The 15,916-nt window shown below is 47.2% G+C and overlaps 3 protein-coding genes across 7 annotated transcripts; 1 reads left to right on the plus strand and 2 right to left on the minus strand.

Annotated features, from left to right (window-relative positions):
• Positions 1 to 365: 365 nt before the first annotated feature.
• LOC125717960 (cytochrome b-c1 complex subunit 2, mitochondrial) lies at positions 366 to 6,788 on the minus strand. Its single transcript, XM_048991375.1, has 14 exons — positions 6,637 to 6,788; positions 5,863 to 5,940; positions 5,337 to 5,486; positions 4,892 to 4,956; positions 4,550 to 4,606; positions 3,678 to 3,802; positions 3,493 to 3,590; positions 3,352 to 3,409; positions 2,034 to 2,129; positions 1,754 to 1,953; positions 1,505 to 1,585; positions 1,340 to 1,416; positions 1,050 to 1,203; positions 366 to 592 (listed from the first exon to the last, which is right to left on the minus strand). Exons 1-14 carry the CDS (start codon positions 6,667 to 6,669, stop codon positions 509 to 511), a joined length of 1,356 nt encoding a protein of 451 aa, XP_048847332.1. The 5' UTR covers positions 6,670 to 6,788; the 3' UTR covers positions 366 to 508.
• Positions 6,789 to 7,904: 1,116 nt separating this feature from the next.
• Positions 7,905 to 9,472, plus strand: snu13a (SNU13 homolog, small nuclear ribonucleoprotein a (U4/U6.U5)). Its single transcript, XM_048991405.1, has 3 exons — positions 7,905 to 8,062; positions 8,481 to 8,601; positions 8,899 to 9,472. Exons 1-3 carry the CDS (start codon positions 8,060 to 8,062, stop codon positions 9,159 to 9,161), a joined length of 387 nt encoding a protein of 128 aa, XP_048847362.1. The 5' UTR covers positions 7,905 to 8,059; the 3' UTR covers positions 9,162 to 9,472.
• Positions 9,473 to 9,614: 142 nt separating this feature from the next.
• Positions 9,615 to 15,852, minus strand: si:ch211-256e16.3 (kelch-like protein 20). 5 transcript variants are annotated; one of them, XM_048991367.1, is made up of 11 exons: positions 15,693 to 15,852; positions 13,961 to 14,264; positions 13,329 to 13,655; positions 13,026 to 13,169; positions 12,719 to 12,905; positions 12,481 to 12,627; positions 12,277 to 12,405; positions 11,911 to 12,087; positions 11,677 to 11,823; positions 11,139 to 11,304; positions 9,615 to 10,595 (listed from the first exon to the last, which is right to left on the minus strand). In XM_048991367.1, exons 2-11 carry the CDS (start codon positions 14,228 to 14,230, stop codon positions 10,427 to 10,429), a joined length of 1,863 nt encoding a protein of 620 aa, XP_048847324.1. In that variant the 5' UTR covers positions 14,231 to 14,264; positions 15,693 to 15,852; the 3' UTR covers positions 9,615 to 10,426. The 5 variants fall into 5 exon arrangements, with proteins under 5 accessions (XP_048847324.1, XP_048847321.1, XP_048847322.1 ...); XM_048991364.1 differs by having other exon boundaries at positions 11,911 to 12,405; XM_048991365.1 differs by having other exon boundaries at positions 11,911 to 12,405; positions 13,961 to 14,276.
• Positions 15,853 to 15,916: the final 64 nt, after the last annotated feature.

The raw sequence follows: 15,916 nt of genomic DNA on the forward strand, positions 1-15,916 counted from the left end.
CACATTATACTGGCGATCGCAGCAGAAGCACCGCGCGCTCACCGCGTTCTCACTTACCGAGTCCTAACAAACGCGGACAGCGCTGATAATCAGCAGGCAGCTTCTGTTAGACTACTGCAGTGACACAACGCTGATTTTAAATCAGACTTCACAAACACCTTATTCGCTTTCACAACATTTTAAGATCACAACCTGGTCAATTACTTTCAACTAGTTAAATACACAGCAACAGAACCCAGAATCACTTAGGAAGATGTACGACACCAATGTAACTCCTTACACTTATGAACAGAATCCACTACAGGCGTCTATTAGGTAGCTGACTTGACTGCTGCCATTTAAATAAAGGAAAGTTGATGACAAAATATAGTCATGATATTTTAATGAATATACACCAGATATACAGCGCTCTGACACGTCACAGAACAAACACTCTGGACTGAGGATGAAAACGTTAATTTCTGTGGAGTCGAGTTATTTCGGGAAGTCATGAAGCAGGAGTTCATCGTCACAGTTCATCCAAAAACGGCGTGTTCACCAACTGTCCACTGCAGGCCATCGATTTCTTGCCAGTCACAAACTTCTTTGCAGCCTGGAAAAAGAAAATTTGCTGCCTAAATACGTACGGGCTAAATCCACTCCACTCACGGCAAATGTTCTCAATTTCAAATGCCTAATTGTTATCTGGGACAAGCGCACAAATTAGCACGTCGACACCAATGGGATTTGAGTAATGGCGCCCCCTGGAGGACAACACTGTTCGTGCAGCACAAGTCACGGCCCAAGAAGCACCCAGTTGACAGCCTAGTGATGAGTGGAAAGGATCCAGGCAAACACACCAAACACAATGCGAAGCCAGGCTGCCACTAGAGGGCGCCAGTTACACAAACTATGGACTTAAACACTAGTCCTACCAAGTAAGTTCTCAGGTTAATAATTTCAATAAATGCATTTTAGGAGGTTTCCACGGTTACACATGTGACAGATTCAGGAATAAGTCCAGATCATCACTGGTATTCGGGCTGGAGGTAAAGAGGGTGTGAACTCACGTTGGCCACTGCGTCCGAGGTGATGGAATCGATCTTCTGCAGTACTGCCTCAGGAGGGTTGTAGGCCCCACCCACGAGGCCCTGCAGCCCCATCTCCTCCAGGAGACCATCTGATGATTCCAGAGACATCAGGTAGTCTGCCTTTACCTGGTTCCTGTGCATCACACGAGAAAAACAAAAACCGCACAGCCAATCAGGTCTAACCATCACCACTATTGTATGATCCCATAAGTGTTTACATTGGGTGCGACTTTGGGGAAGGCCGTCATGTGACGGACCATGCGACTTACTTAGCCCTGGCGAGGTCAGCGGCAGTCAGCCCGCCCCCGGCCACGGCCTTAACCTGGGCGAGGGCGGCCTGGATCACCTGTGAGGAACACGGCCATAAGTACGACTAGCCTATTGGGGGGGAAGGGTTCCAGCTGGCTTGCATTTTAACTGGTGCCTGTACTCACATCACCAGCTGCGCCATACTGGGAGATGGTGTAAATCCCGAACAGCCCAGAGTCTGTGTAGCTGGCATTGAAAGCTGAAGCCTGCAATGAAACGAGATGTAAAAGGAGTCGCAATCACCTAATAAGTTCTATATTGTCAACATTTCAAACAGTACTGCGGAAAGGGCGCCCCCTGTGGTTCCTGCAAAGGATAGCAGGCTCTCACACACATTAAACGCAATGTACTGGGTCAGTCTCCACGCCACTCACGTCGAAGGGCTGCGTGGTTGCCTTGGAGATGCCCTGGCTCAGCTTGCTGGTGGCATTGGAGCCCCTTTTGACGTGAGGCCCCACCCCTAGCACCCGCTGTAACACGCTGAATGCGTCGGCCTCCGCCGTGCCGATGGTCGCCCCCTCGCTCACCACGGCGGCGTGAACGAGGCCGTCGCCGTTCTGCTCCCGGTGCTCACCTGCACACGTGTGGAAACACATTCTGCAGTAGGGATCGGACACAGGGTACCCCGCACCCTGCCCAAATACCAGGCCTCACCTCCCTTGTACTGGGCCTTGGCGCTCGAAGTCCCAGCTCCACTTCGCACGTTGAGGAACTGCTCCCCCACCTGCTTGAGCATGGTGTGCTCCACCCCTGAGCGAGAGAGACACGTCAGGACATCAGGCACACACCCCTGAAATTGCCCAGTACCAGGGCTGGGCGATATATTGATATAGTTTCATATAAGATACATGATGAGACTATATCGTTTATATTGATAGTTTGTTGCTTTAAAATTACATTCATAGCGCCACCATTTCGCCCATTTCTCCTCACCCGGTCTGTTTCTTACAAAACTGCACACCGCCCACCTCCCTCTCCGAACACAACCCACCCCTCCCGCTCACTCGCAAGTCCCGCATGCAGAGACAACATGGAGACAGGCACGGACACGAGGCAAGCTAGCGGAGAGGAGCTGGGGGGTGTTTCACGAAGCAGGATTTCTTGTTTAGCCGCATGACTTGTCTGATTTAAGGTAGTTTGAGCTACATTTAAGTGGACGATTATATAGTCCATTTAGCCGAGATTTCCATAAATCCAACAAGTTATCCGGCTAAGCAAGAAATCCTGCTTAGTGAAATACCCCCTGGTTGGCAAAATAACATATGCCAGTGTTCTAACATTTCATCCTAACCTATGGAAACGTCCTACCTTTGGGTGCTGCCCCTGCGCACAATGACATCAAGCCCCAGTTCTCATGCTTGAAGAACCACCCATGGATCTATCCTACCTTGCGTTGGAGTTCATACATTTTAAATATTTTATTAAATACATTGATCACACATACTGCCAGCATCACGCTGATTTACTATGCTGTATGCCGAATTACCTGACATGTTTTAAACACTTATAAGATTAAGGTATTTCAGACTCGTAATGCCGTCTTGCATTACATTAGTTCGTGTTTTTTAGACAAGTTACGTATTTATTTTTCGGATTATCTGTTTTCAGTTTCAGTCCATAAAAATGACATTTTCGGTAAGGTAGCACCGATTGATATATCTGTCGAAACGCAGTAAGGTAGGACAAAATCAACATTTTTGAGCCATTTTTTTCATGTACATGCACAGCTGTCTATAAATAAAAGTGCCCGTGTGACATTGAGGACATCCGGCTCTGACTTTTTGTTACTTTATGGGAAAACAATATTGAGATATATATTGTATATCGGTTCAGCTAAAAATATCGAGATATGATTTTCGGTCCATATCGCTCAGACAAACCAGGTACTAGACTAACTAGTCTGAACCTCCCTGAAAATCTGCCAGCCCCCAAGATGCACAGGGGTAATGCACACACAGGCAGACACACTTACCTAAGCCGACCAGGGCCATTCTGGCACTGGTGAAATTGCTCTGGATGAAGGAGTGCAGCTGGGGAGAGGAGAAAGAGGCGGTTTACTTCCCTGCCCGTGGCCCTTGAGCCGGCAGGACCATGATGCCGACTCAGGAGGTACCTGCTCGGAGCTGATGCGGCCCATCTGGTAGTCGGGGCAGTACAGGGAATTGGACAGACCGTTCTTATAGGCGACCGCGTGAAGCTTCTCAATGACGCCTTCAAGAGAGAAATCAGAAGTGAGAAGTCGATAACCAGCCCATCATGCGAAACGAAACTAAAACAAAACAGAAGGGCTTAGTTCACCAATCTGGGGACTCTGGCCAGCCAAGGCCTTGTCAACTTTCACCCGCTCGGCGAGTTCGGACACCTCCCAGGGACGGAATTCCGGGGCCGTGGTCACATTGATCAGGTACTCCATGACGGTGTCGCTGAAACGAGGACAATCGCAGTGTCACAGCAGAGTGCTGATGGGAAAACAGCCACTTGACACTTTGGCTCGCTACATTCCAAGAAGGCCGGCAGAGTCAATCATTGCAGACATCTTAGATGTCAGAAACAAAATATCCCGTACAAAGTATCTGCATTAGTTGATATTCTATATGAACATAAATAGTGAAATTACCTATTTTTCACATCACTTATACAAGTAATTCCAGTTATGGAAAAATCTATGGTAACATAATCCATACATCTTCTAAATCTTTAGGCGGGTCAAGGTCACATGGTAATGCAATTCAAGCTGCCCAAATTATCTTTATATTAGCTAGTCTAGAAAAATACAAATACCACATCAAGATGGGAAAAGTGAATTGAAAGTGCTGGGATATAAGAAAACTCACATATGAATGTTACTCATTGCAATTATGACACCTTACTGCCACTGACCTAGATCGATGCTGATGCTGTGCAGCAGATAAGGGGGCCAAGACAAACTTGGTAAAAAGTCGCTCAAATCCCTAACCAAAGGTGGAAATTTCAGGTCCAGAAAGTAAAAATCCAAACCAGGATTTTGTTTCAACCAACCAGTGGAGTATAAAGAATCACAATCACAGAGTACTCAACTGGTTGGTTGAAACAAAATCTTGGTCCAGACTTTTACTTTCTGGACCTGAAATGTCCACCTCTGCCCCTAACTGAAGGCATAAACGGTGCAGGCGATGAGAGGCAGCACTCACACGTGATCTCGCAGGCAGTCCACAGTGTAGACCATGTTCTCCCGGGATGATGTGACGCTGCGGTGAAGACCAAGTGCAAAGAGCCGTTAGGAAGCCCACACAAATGGCAACAGTGGCACAGGAAACAGTGGAACAGGGAAGACTTCAAATCTGGACCTCGATTCCAAACCCAGGCCGTTTTCTCACATCTCCCAGGGAGTTACTCTAATAATTACCGATTCTGATTGGCCACCGAAGGCTTCACACCCGGCTCACAGGTAAAGTAATGCTGGGAAATCAGCAGGGCTCGGCCCTTGAGGGCTGTGATTTTTGTAGTCCTACTTCAGTGGAACGTTCACTCACCTCAAGCTGCCCCCGACAGCCTCGATGCCCCGGCAGATACGGAATGCCGACGCCCCTTTGGTGGTCTGGAAGAGATCAGTAAGAGTCAATCCCCTTCATTACGTTGCGGAATGACAAAGGAGCAGACTGTGCTAATTGTGTTACCCATACATCCATGCACCTGCCTCCACGCTGCCCAGATCCTTATGGTACAGGGTATGTAAAAGGTGTTAACTTGTGCACGTCAGTTTCATCCATAAGCCAAAAAAATCATGACATCAATGAGGCCGGCCTGTTCAGTTTCTTACAATAGTAAACTGGAAGACTTGTGTACAGCAGAAGTGAGCATTGCTTCACTAAAACAGTATGGACGAGGTAAACCCTCTGTCTGGCCCTTTCTTCAACGCACAGCAGAGAACAGAAGAGCTTCACCAGAACATTCCATGAGTCGGCCCCCAACCCTTACCAGACTGGCAGCCAGGCGGAGCAGGTGGGTGACACCCAGGTGACCATCGCCCTCGTAGCGGCTGCCCGCCTTCACAAACACGCCGATCTTGGAGGCAGGAGAGTAATTCTCTAGGGAGGCGATCACAAGGCCATTGGGCAGCTTGGACACCTACAGGCCAGCAAACACGTTGATCATGTTCACAAGGGTCTCCATTTCAAAATAAAAGTCACACTATGCTGTATTCACTGCTTTGACTAACCATTACTAAATTTCTGCAAAACTATAGAATGTTAGTAAAGTACCGAATGACTCAATTAACTGTATACAACACAATAATGTGCAGAAAGTAACAGGCAGCTAAAAATGCAGCCTCTGAATGGTCTACAATACCATAAATTAGAACCGTAGATGCCTGTCCAATGTGTAAACGAAGTCAGTAAGTAGTACAAGTACTACATCCTCAATTATCAGCACTGGGACAGACATACAGATGTGTGCAGCGTATCCACGCACTCGTGGAGTAAAACGGGAATGAAACACTGACCTGGACCTCTTGGGGATGTAGGGTTAGTCGCTCGGAGGCGTCACGCTTAGCAGAAGCCTGGGCTGCAAACAGCCGTTTCTGGGAATCACAGCACGGACACAAGGCGTTAACGCGCTAACGCTCAGGGAAGCTCCCAAAAGCCATAAAGCGGATTTCCGTCCTCACAGTAAATATAAAACCAGAGCATCACGTATGGGTTGCTGACAAAAACATATTCCTGATTCTGTTCAATGCCGCGGCTGGAAACACAACAAAATACCTATCATGGATGATAGCAGTTATGCGGCTATCAAGGGATAATCTTTTACTCCACGGAATTGACAGCTTGCTAATTAAACAGAGTGTTTTGTATCCACCCATTACGCCAGACGAAACTCGGTAATCCAGGCAAAGAATGGGGTGAAATGTAATTATTATAAAGCATATTAAAAAGATTAGTATCAAACGTATGCAATTCTACAATGACCTTCAACGTACTCGGACCCTCCGAAACCTGTTTTAAACAATTTAGAAATTCTCTATACGTCTATTAAAGGATGCACTCCGCAACCACCAAAAAATATTCTTTAATACGGACCCATTTTACACCTGCACTAACAACATTCTGCGGTCCGCAGCCGGTAGTTACCAGGGACGTTATATGATGGCTTTAAGAAGGCCCGAAATTCTGCAAATAGCTCCGGTATTTAAGACAAACTACCACACTAATAGAAAGACAGTATAAGTAATAGTTCTAAAACTACGAAAACATCCTTAAAGAAAGTGAGCACTTACAGAAAAATGGCTGAGACCCCGAACCCCCTTCATGACTTATATCTCCTTCAGCAGCAAGGTAAGCTAATAATGGCCGACCTGCTCTCCGCCCCAGCATGCACTGCGCCCCTTAACCGAGAGGACATCCGGTTACGTCACGGGCGGACTGGTTTCTCCACGTCTTCCATGGGAATTAAAAGTCAAAGAAATACGGTTTAAATGTTTACACTCAATTCATCTTACAAACAAGTAATTAAAAATATATAAACATGAAAATAATTAAACTTGTGCTTTTTGTAGTATTTGTACTGAAACCATTTCGCATTTATTTTATTACTGTTTTCTTCTTATAATAATCGATACTTTATTGATCTTCGTGGGGGGATTCTCTTTTTAACCGCTCCTCTACCTTGCTCCTTGTTAAATGCTTATGGATTGACGTAGAACACCAAGTGTTGTCTGGATGTAAAATTCATCTACAAAATTTAATTATGAAAAAAGGCAGAAGACTGATTCATGTTTGTAATTGCAATTCATTGTTTGTGACTCGCTATTAAAAAACTAAGTTAAAAGAAATATACGATGGTTATAACATTTGAAATGTGGGTCTTATTTAAATATATAAGGTATTGAGTCAAATACATAAAAAAATACCAAATTACTATAATCTGCCATATACCTGCGCATAAATGTTAATTTTATATATTTTTCGTTACTAATCATATTAAAGCTTTGCTCAAAATAATTAAGTATTACCTTGTAAATGCGGCAAATTAAGGTTTTTCATCTAAACAATCCAATTGTTTAGAAACAATCTGGACCACTTCAAAGTCTGAAATATATTGTGGAACTTTATATTCACGAATAGCATATTTAAATGCTAGAATTAAAAAGATATTCGATATCAGGAAAACTGCTCAAGTAACTTCAATTTCACACACAAATCAAAACCCCTTGCTTTTAAGCCAACTGTGTTTTTAAAACCGTGAGAAAGTTTTTACTTCTGGTAAACTTTTGCTACCTGGCGGATGTAAATGAATACTGCAATTATCGTGAGAAATGTCTGCTATCTATTTTGGCCACTAGATGCAAGCATACATAGATAGAGAAACAGTTTTAATATCAGTAAAATAAACATTGTTGCACATAACGGCATCAAACACGCAATCTTAAGGTAAATACACTACTCAGCTGTGTGGAGTAGGTAAACTAGGTCCTGTAAGACATTTAAGTACTGTAATTTGAAATAAATGTTGACAACCAATCACATTCCTCCTATCGGGCGCCCAAAGATGACGTGTGGTCGCGGTGATTCTACTGGCATGCCGGGCGCGTTGTAGTTAGGGACGGTGAAAGCGCTGTTCGGGTATCTGCAATCTAAACCTGAGTCCTCCGTGAAGCACAAGCCGAGGGGACGCCGTTAATACGCCACACAGCCGCAGACATGGTACGTAACTGATTGTGGCGCACACGTTTAGTTTAGCTCATTGGTATGTATACCTGGCAGATTGCACGCTGTTTCATTCAAATGGAGGTTTGCTAAAATGTAATATATGCTGGTAGATTAAAAATGATTGTGTTAAAGAAAATCCAGATTTTGCCTTCCACGCTGTTGAATTTAAACACTCAGCGGTTTATAACAATTCTGTCTGTCTGTAGTATAGCCATGAGATATGGAACATAAACTAAGGTGCAACTAGGGTATCACTTAACGGTGTCCTACGACATTTTGACATAAATGTTGGAAAATAAGTCTGTCTTCAATGAGCTGGAGACGTGGGCAGTAGTTTGACAAACGTATTTAGAGAACTAATAAAAAAACCATCAAAACGAGCGCGTGCTTACATCATTTTGGCTCTCCGCAGGCGGATCCGGAGGTGAACCCCAAGGCCTACCCTCTTGCCGATGCTACCTTGACGAAAACAATTCTGGATCTTGTACAGCAAGCGTCCAATTATAAACAGCTTAGGAAGGGGGCGAATGAGGGTAAGAGATTTTTCTGCCTTTGTTGTCCCGGAATTCACAGTAAGCTTGTTGTACGTATTTGGAACACATACGTATTAGGAATACAGTTCTTTGGTATAGGAGGAGCTCTTTTTTTTTTTTTTTTTACAGTTGCTTCTGTTTAATGGTACGTTTAGAGTTTTACACTTTTCCCTCCCCCTTTACGCTATTACTTTCCTCTGCAGATATAGCGTTGTGGAAGAGCTTGTCCATAATACTTGTACTTGGTATATCTCAGCTGTTTCTGCCTAAATGTACAGCAGTCTTTCCCTGTCACAGCCACTAAAACCCTGAACCGCGGCATCGCGGAGTTCATTGTGATGGCCGCGGACGCTGAGCCTCTGGAGATCATACTCCACCTCCCATTACTGTGCGAGGATAAGAATGTGCCGTACGTGTTCGTCCGATCCAAGCAAGCACTGGGCCGTGCATGTGGTGTGTCCAGGCCCGTCATCGCCACGTCGGTCACCGTCAAGGAGGGATCCCAGCTCAAACCACAGATCCAGTCCGTGCAGATGGCGATCGAGAGGCTACTTGTCTGATGGCTCCGGTGGCTTGCTGGTGCTTGACATGTTTATGGAACTGTCTTAGTTGATACTGTGCTGCAGCTTCATTTGAAGGGATTTTAGATTAGGGGTCATACCTTAAATAGTGGTATGAAACTAGTCATTAATTGTAGATTTTTATTTTTCCTTAGTAAGGGCCATTCTTGTTTTGGTGAGTTTTTCTATGGCTCAAAACTTTGTCCTGTCCTTTTATTTACTTTGTACGATTATGCATATATGACAGAAACAGTATCGATTTGGTATGGGTGAAACCCATGCCCTTTGTAATAAATTGAACCTCTGCAGAATTTGCTCAGACTAAATAGTCATCTTAACCTGTTTTTAATTCATTCAAAGAACATTTCACAGTAGGCTGAAAATTGTACAAACTGTAGGGGGGACAATGTATTCCACTGATCCATAGTGAAAAAAATCACAAGTTCCCAGGTATGGGGAGACAGCACCTTTATTTCCTTCAATATACATTTCAACATGTAAAAACAGGCTAACCACCAATTCCTTGTACCTAATACAGACTTAGTAAAACTTTATTGTAAAGCACTTAAACAAGATTGTCACTATTAATACCGCACAAACACTACCAAGGCATCCTCTTTGAAGAGAGCCATTTACACCGCATAAACATTCAAAGCTTAAATACAGAGGTTCCGCACGGCTTGGATCTCAATCTGCCAGCGTGTTGAAAATAAACTCCGGACGGGATTCACGTCAGATGCCTGTGTGTGAGCTAAGGGTGCGGTAATGTGGAGAGAAACGTCACCTGGATGTGTGTTGACATCTAGCAAATCAAAACTAAATTTAAAACTACAGTTCTTCCTGTTTTACTGCCCCCCCCCCCCCCCATCTATGAGCTGCTCTTAATGACAATCATTAAAAATAAATTACTTGCACTACAACAAAAGGTTCCTCAGACTGAGGTGCTTCCCTCAGAGTCCATGGCAGACATCTGTGCAAGTCTGAGTTCCACACAGAAGCCCTGCCTGGATTCAGGATCTCACTCTTGGACAGAGTTTCCCAACCCAGTCCGCATTTTTGCTCCCTCCCAGCCAATCAGGAACACCGAATGCCTGACACAGGCACGCTGGGACAGACACAAAAACGTGGACTGTCCGGGGGTGTCGGGACGACTGAGCTGGGAAACTGACCAAGGAAGTAGCTGTGTATCCCTCTGTCCACGTGGGCAGGATCCACGGAAAGGACCGCTGATCTGAGGTCAGCTCTGGCTGCAGCCCGAGTGCCGCTTATTCCAGACAGAATGTGGCGTCGGGGGCCGTGTCTGGGCGGGAAGCGCCCACGTCCTTCCTCAAAGGCAGCGAGGCGCAGCTCAGCCAGCTGCGGCTGGTCGGCATCTCGCCCACGATCTCCCAGGTGTCTGTCTCCTCACAGTATCGCTCAATGGTGTCGTGGTACCTGGGGGGGGGGGGGGCTGTTACCCATCATGCACTGTTTCACTGTTGCACAACGGTCACCTCAATTCAAGATATCTGCGCCCTTTATCAACTGGAGTTAAACCTGTAGTTTTTAATACTTTTTATTAGCACATTTTTTTGTGGCTCAGACGAACACACAATACCGTCCAACTGCTATCTGACGACGCGTTGCTGCGGTGTTTTTATGTTTAAAATACTGCGTAATGTGTAAACTGATATTGGAAACAATGGCTGACAATTGCTGAAATGGGTAGAATCGGGGCCTATTTCAGAAAGCAGGATTCCTAGCTGGAGAACTTGTCGGATTTAAGGTGGTCTGGTAGCCTTTTAAACTGGGGTACCTTAAATCTGGCAAGTTATCCAGCTAAGCAAATAATCTTGCTTTTTGAAACCCGGTATTGCTAAATGGCTTTACGACCTGCTGCACCGGAACGCATTTAACTAGCGTGTGACGTCGTTCCCAGGTCCGACTTCCAACATCCGAGGTAAATGGAACACATCAATCGTCCTGCTCATCCCTTACCTGTCCCAACCCTCTTCGCCACCCAGCACGTAGATCTTGCCATCCACGGCTGCCACGCCTGGACGGTAGCGCCTCTCCTTCATCGGGGCACACATGGTCCACCGGTTACTCTGAGGATCATAGTACTCTACCTTGTCTGTGTTTTCGGTGGACGCGTGCCACCCTCCTGCCAGCAGAACCGAAAGACGAGACTGTAGACTTGGCCAAATGGTGTCATCACGCTTAGCATGCAGCGCTAACGTTTTTGCCAGCCCCACTGGAGCGCAGTGCTAATGCTCCATTATCACATTCAGCGCAGAGTGCTAACACTGCAGTCATCACAATTAGCACATCCTGCTAATGTTCTCGCCATACTAAACAAACTGCTATTGCAATTAGCACATTAGCATGCTAATGCTCAAATCAGTCCTACCATTTGACATTAATGCTCTACCTCATACTTTTCCCATAAGGCCTTTCATATCTCTAATATCTGCATTGTGCAAAAAAAGCACATCAGAAATGGAGATGAACGCTCCGTGGATCCTGCCGACTTTACCGATGACGTAGATCTTGCCCTTCAGCGTGCAGGCGGCCGAACCGGAGCGGGCGATCTGCATAGGCGCTACCTCGGTCCAGAGGCACATTTTAGGGTTGTACACCTGCGTCAGGTCTGTGCCGTCACCATCCTCCAGGATGGCACCCCCTGTTAGTCCATTAAAATTAGTTTGACTGATCAAATAAATTGCATTGTACTATTGCTGTCAAGTCGCGACGTTTCAAAAAGGCCGACCTGTGACATAGAGCAGCCCGTCGAGGGCCACCACAGCCGGGCTGGTCACGGCCATCTTGACAGACTCCATGAACTGCCAGCTATTTGTCTGGGGGTCATAACATTCCACCGAATCGAGCCTTGACTGGCCCTCCCAGCCGCCAATGGCAAACACAAAGCCGTCCAGCATGACCAGGCCTGCGAGTGAGAGGGATGGGGGAGTGTCACCATGGAGACCATGTTGCCTGGAATCACGAGTATCTACACAGAAAGAGAAGTCTAAATCCTGCCAAGGCCAAAGGATAGACGAGCGCTGAGCTCGGGTGATTGAGGCGACATCCGAATCCACTCCCGGGCCGGCAGGAGCTGAAGCTGCAGCCCCCTCACCCAGCTCAGAGCGCGCCACGTTCATGGGCGCCATTTCCAGCCAGGAGTCGAAACACGGGTCGTAGCGCCACATCTCCCTGCTGGCCGAGCCGTCGGGGAACTCGCCCCCTGCCAGGTAGAGTGTGGAGCCTGGAGACGGAGCAGGACGGTCAGCAGGGCGCGTCGGTCTCGCCGGAGAGATGGGCGGGCCACGAGTGTCCTCACCTGAGGCCACCAGGCCATGCTTGCTGACAGCGAAGGGGAGGCAAGCCAGACTCTTCCACTGGTTGGTGACGGGGTCGTAGCTTTCAACGCTGCGGAGGACCACCTTGTCGTCCTCGCCCCCGACAGTCACTATCACCTCTGCCGTCCCTGTGGGTCAGCAGATGGGGTCGTCCTCTGCATGCAGCTCAGAAGACGGGCCGATGGTCAGCCGGTTAGTCGCCGAGCTGGAGGTGCGTACCTGTGGAGCGACGAGGCCGGGCTCTCGTGCTGTAAAGTTCTCCGCGACGGTCCTGTAGCAGAAGGTAGTCTTTGGCCTCAGAGATAAGCCTCTGACACCGCAGGGACTCTCGGACCACTGGCAGCGACTCCACCGCATCATGGAGGTAATAGGGGCTCATTAGAGGCAGCCTGATGTGCTCCAGCACCTGTGTCAGGTGGTCGTGGGTCACATGATCAACACATCACATGATGAAACAAAAGGCCGTCGCTGCTTGTCGGCCCTGGTCACTGCTTATGGACGGCCGATGGTCGGTACCCCCACTCACCTTTTCGAAGCTCGTCTTGCGGGTGGCACACTTGTTCAGCCACAACATGGCCGCCTCAAACACGGTCTCCTCCTTCGGGACATTCAAGTGGTCGCTTGAGATGATTTCCGTTAGCTTGTCTGCACAGAGGGATAGGAATTCCTCCTGGACACACACACACACACACACACAAACTGTAACACATCAGGCATGACCCACAGGTGCTGCTTATTCAGGGCCTGCATCAGAGAAGCTACATTTACAAATGGCTCGGGCATGGCAAGCTCCCCTAGCGATGTGCTAATGAGCATTAGCCCGGCTTACCTGCCGGCACACGGCGCTGAAGTGCTGCAGGATGTAGTCCATACTACACTTCTCCAGCTGGCTGCAGGAGTGCGCCTCGGCGAAGCAGTGGATCCCCACGCAGTTCCCCTCGTCCATCTGGCGCTCCATGAAGCTGCAGCAGGCCTCGCGCACCGCCTGCACGTCCAGCAGGTTGGCGGCTGCCAGCAGGGCCTGCACATTGGCCCGGGAGATCACCACCTGGGCCGTGTAGGCGTAGTCCACCAGCATGCCAATCATCTGTGGCTCCACCCCATTGATGGCCACGCGATCCTGTCTTGACTCCATTAGGTCAGTGGAGAACATGGCCTGGGAAGAGAAACCATAATTTAACCCTGTAGCACCGAACTGGGGAACATCCACACCTTAACCATATACATCACTGAACTGGGAGAACTGGGAAACATCCACACCTTAACCCTGTATCATTGAAATGGCGGAAATCCACCCCAACCTTTTTCAGCATCTCGTTCCCAAAAAAACAAAAATTCCGGTCCTGCCAAACTAGCTGCTACACGCACAGCGGCTCAGAGTGACGCCAGCCGCCCGGGCGAGTGTCCCGCAGTCTACCTGAAAGTGTCCCGCAGTCTACCTGAAAGTGTCCCGCAGTCTACCTGAAAGTAGGAGCTGAAGGAAGCCAAGACGATACGATGACAGGGAAACTCCTGACCTCCGCAGCACAGCGTGACATCGCAGAAGGCCTTGTTGAGGCGCAGGCTGTTCAGCCCCTCCAACACTTTACTGGAATGCTTGGCTTCCACAAACATATAGTCCTCACTGTCCAGGTGAGTCCCGGGTAGGCCTGGGTCCCCAGGGCTTGAGGCAGAAGCCAAGACAGGGGCTGCAGCTGAGGAACCAGGCAGGTCTGCAGACACAGCATCCATCTTCGTTCTTCACAGAGGACAGAGCAGCAATCACCTGAAATGAAAACTGCGAGTCACACATTCTTACTGGCCGTGCATATTGACGTGCATATACCTTCAGAAATAACCAGTGTACTCTACATAGGGTTATACTGTGGTGTCAAAGGACTTCCACATTTTTATAACAATTAAATGGAAAATTGATGAATACTTTAACAAACATGGCAAAGATGGTTCAAATTACTCATGCATGCTTTGCTATTAAATGGAGGCCATCACATTTTTTGTAGGAATAAGAGGCGAAATTCTCTTTTCTCCCCTATTGTCAATCGAATATTTATGAATATAAACATCAAATCAGTAGATGCCTAGGTGGCGCCATGGGCGGAGTCGGGAGGGGGGGGGGGGGGGCAATGGCCGCCCTAGCGGTAGGAGTCGAAACTGCAACGAAAACAGGGGAAGCAGGAAACGTTTATGAAATGATACATTATAATTAGAGCTCAGTTGAATTGACTTGAAGAAATTTTGTCCTGGATTTGTTGCACTTTTGTGGTCTGCGGAGTAAATTGCGTATAATGACATCGCCACTTACCAACGTTAATATAGTGTTAACACGCCAAATACGGTGGGACAGCGGTTTCCTCTGTAAAGTGAAAATTGTCATTCCGCGATTCTGCGGCGGTAAAATTATTTTAAAAAGTTTCTAATTTTTAATACCGTTACACTGATCAGATATACTACGGTTAGGGTGTTTTGACGGTATTTTAAAAACCATCTCTGGCATTTCCCCAGCGGGGGGGGGGATCGGCAAAGCCGAGCAACACCCACCCCCTGCCGGCGTCCCTCATTGGCCTCCCCTAATCAATACGCCAAAGGTGGGAAGTCTAATCGCCACAGGTAGTAAAGATTCGGGATTTTGTTCATGATTGTTACGTTTATCTCTGTTTTCAGACACAATGCTTCATGTTTGGCTTATAACGGTTCCTAATTTCACTTTCCCTGCTGCACCCAAACTGCACCAAACCATACACTCAAGACCGAGGTGTGTCAGGAGCTGTGGATTCCGTGCACCATTACACCACGAGATACACTCCACTGTGCAAAGTCTTTATTACAACTTAAATACCTCTAGTTGTTTTTTTTTCTAAAGAAAGCATTTACACTTTTCATTAAACCTTGTGCTTTGGCCCAACTAATCTACTACTTGATCGCCTGAACATACAATTAATCATTTATAATTAATCATCGGTTTTCTGCAGCCCTAATTACAAGTGTTGTGCCGTAACATGCAACATAAAAAAACACTTTGTCTTTGCTATTACGACCTTTGCACGATACTGGCTAGTCCGAAGCTCCGGGCGTATCCACAATCCACGACACGCCAATGTCGCTACTTTTCCTTCATTTCCCAAGTACCGAAACTGCAGCCGCTGCTCTCCCACATAAGCCACACTCCGCTCTGCTCTCGTCGCCTTCCCCTTACCGCATTTCCGGATCAGTCCGAAGAGTTACTTCGCACGCCCCAATGTCATGTTATTTATCGGTCACCGTTGACAGCATTTCATCTTCCTCCTCCTCCGCCCCCTACTCAGATTCTTCCAACGGTTTCTACTACTTTTCCTCCACCTCTTCCTCTTCTTCGTTGATGTAAATATCGGATTTATATAGTGACAATGTTTGTGAACACTGTCGCCACCTAGTGTCTTG

Source organism: Brienomyrus brachyistius, chromosome 22 (assembly GCF_023856365.1).
Source record: "Brienomyrus brachyistius isolate T26 chromosome 22, BBRACH_0.4, whole genome shotgun sequence".
Taxonomy (NCBI): domain Eukaryota; kingdom Metazoa; phylum Chordata; class Actinopteri; order Osteoglossiformes; family Mormyridae; genus Brienomyrus; species Brienomyrus brachyistius.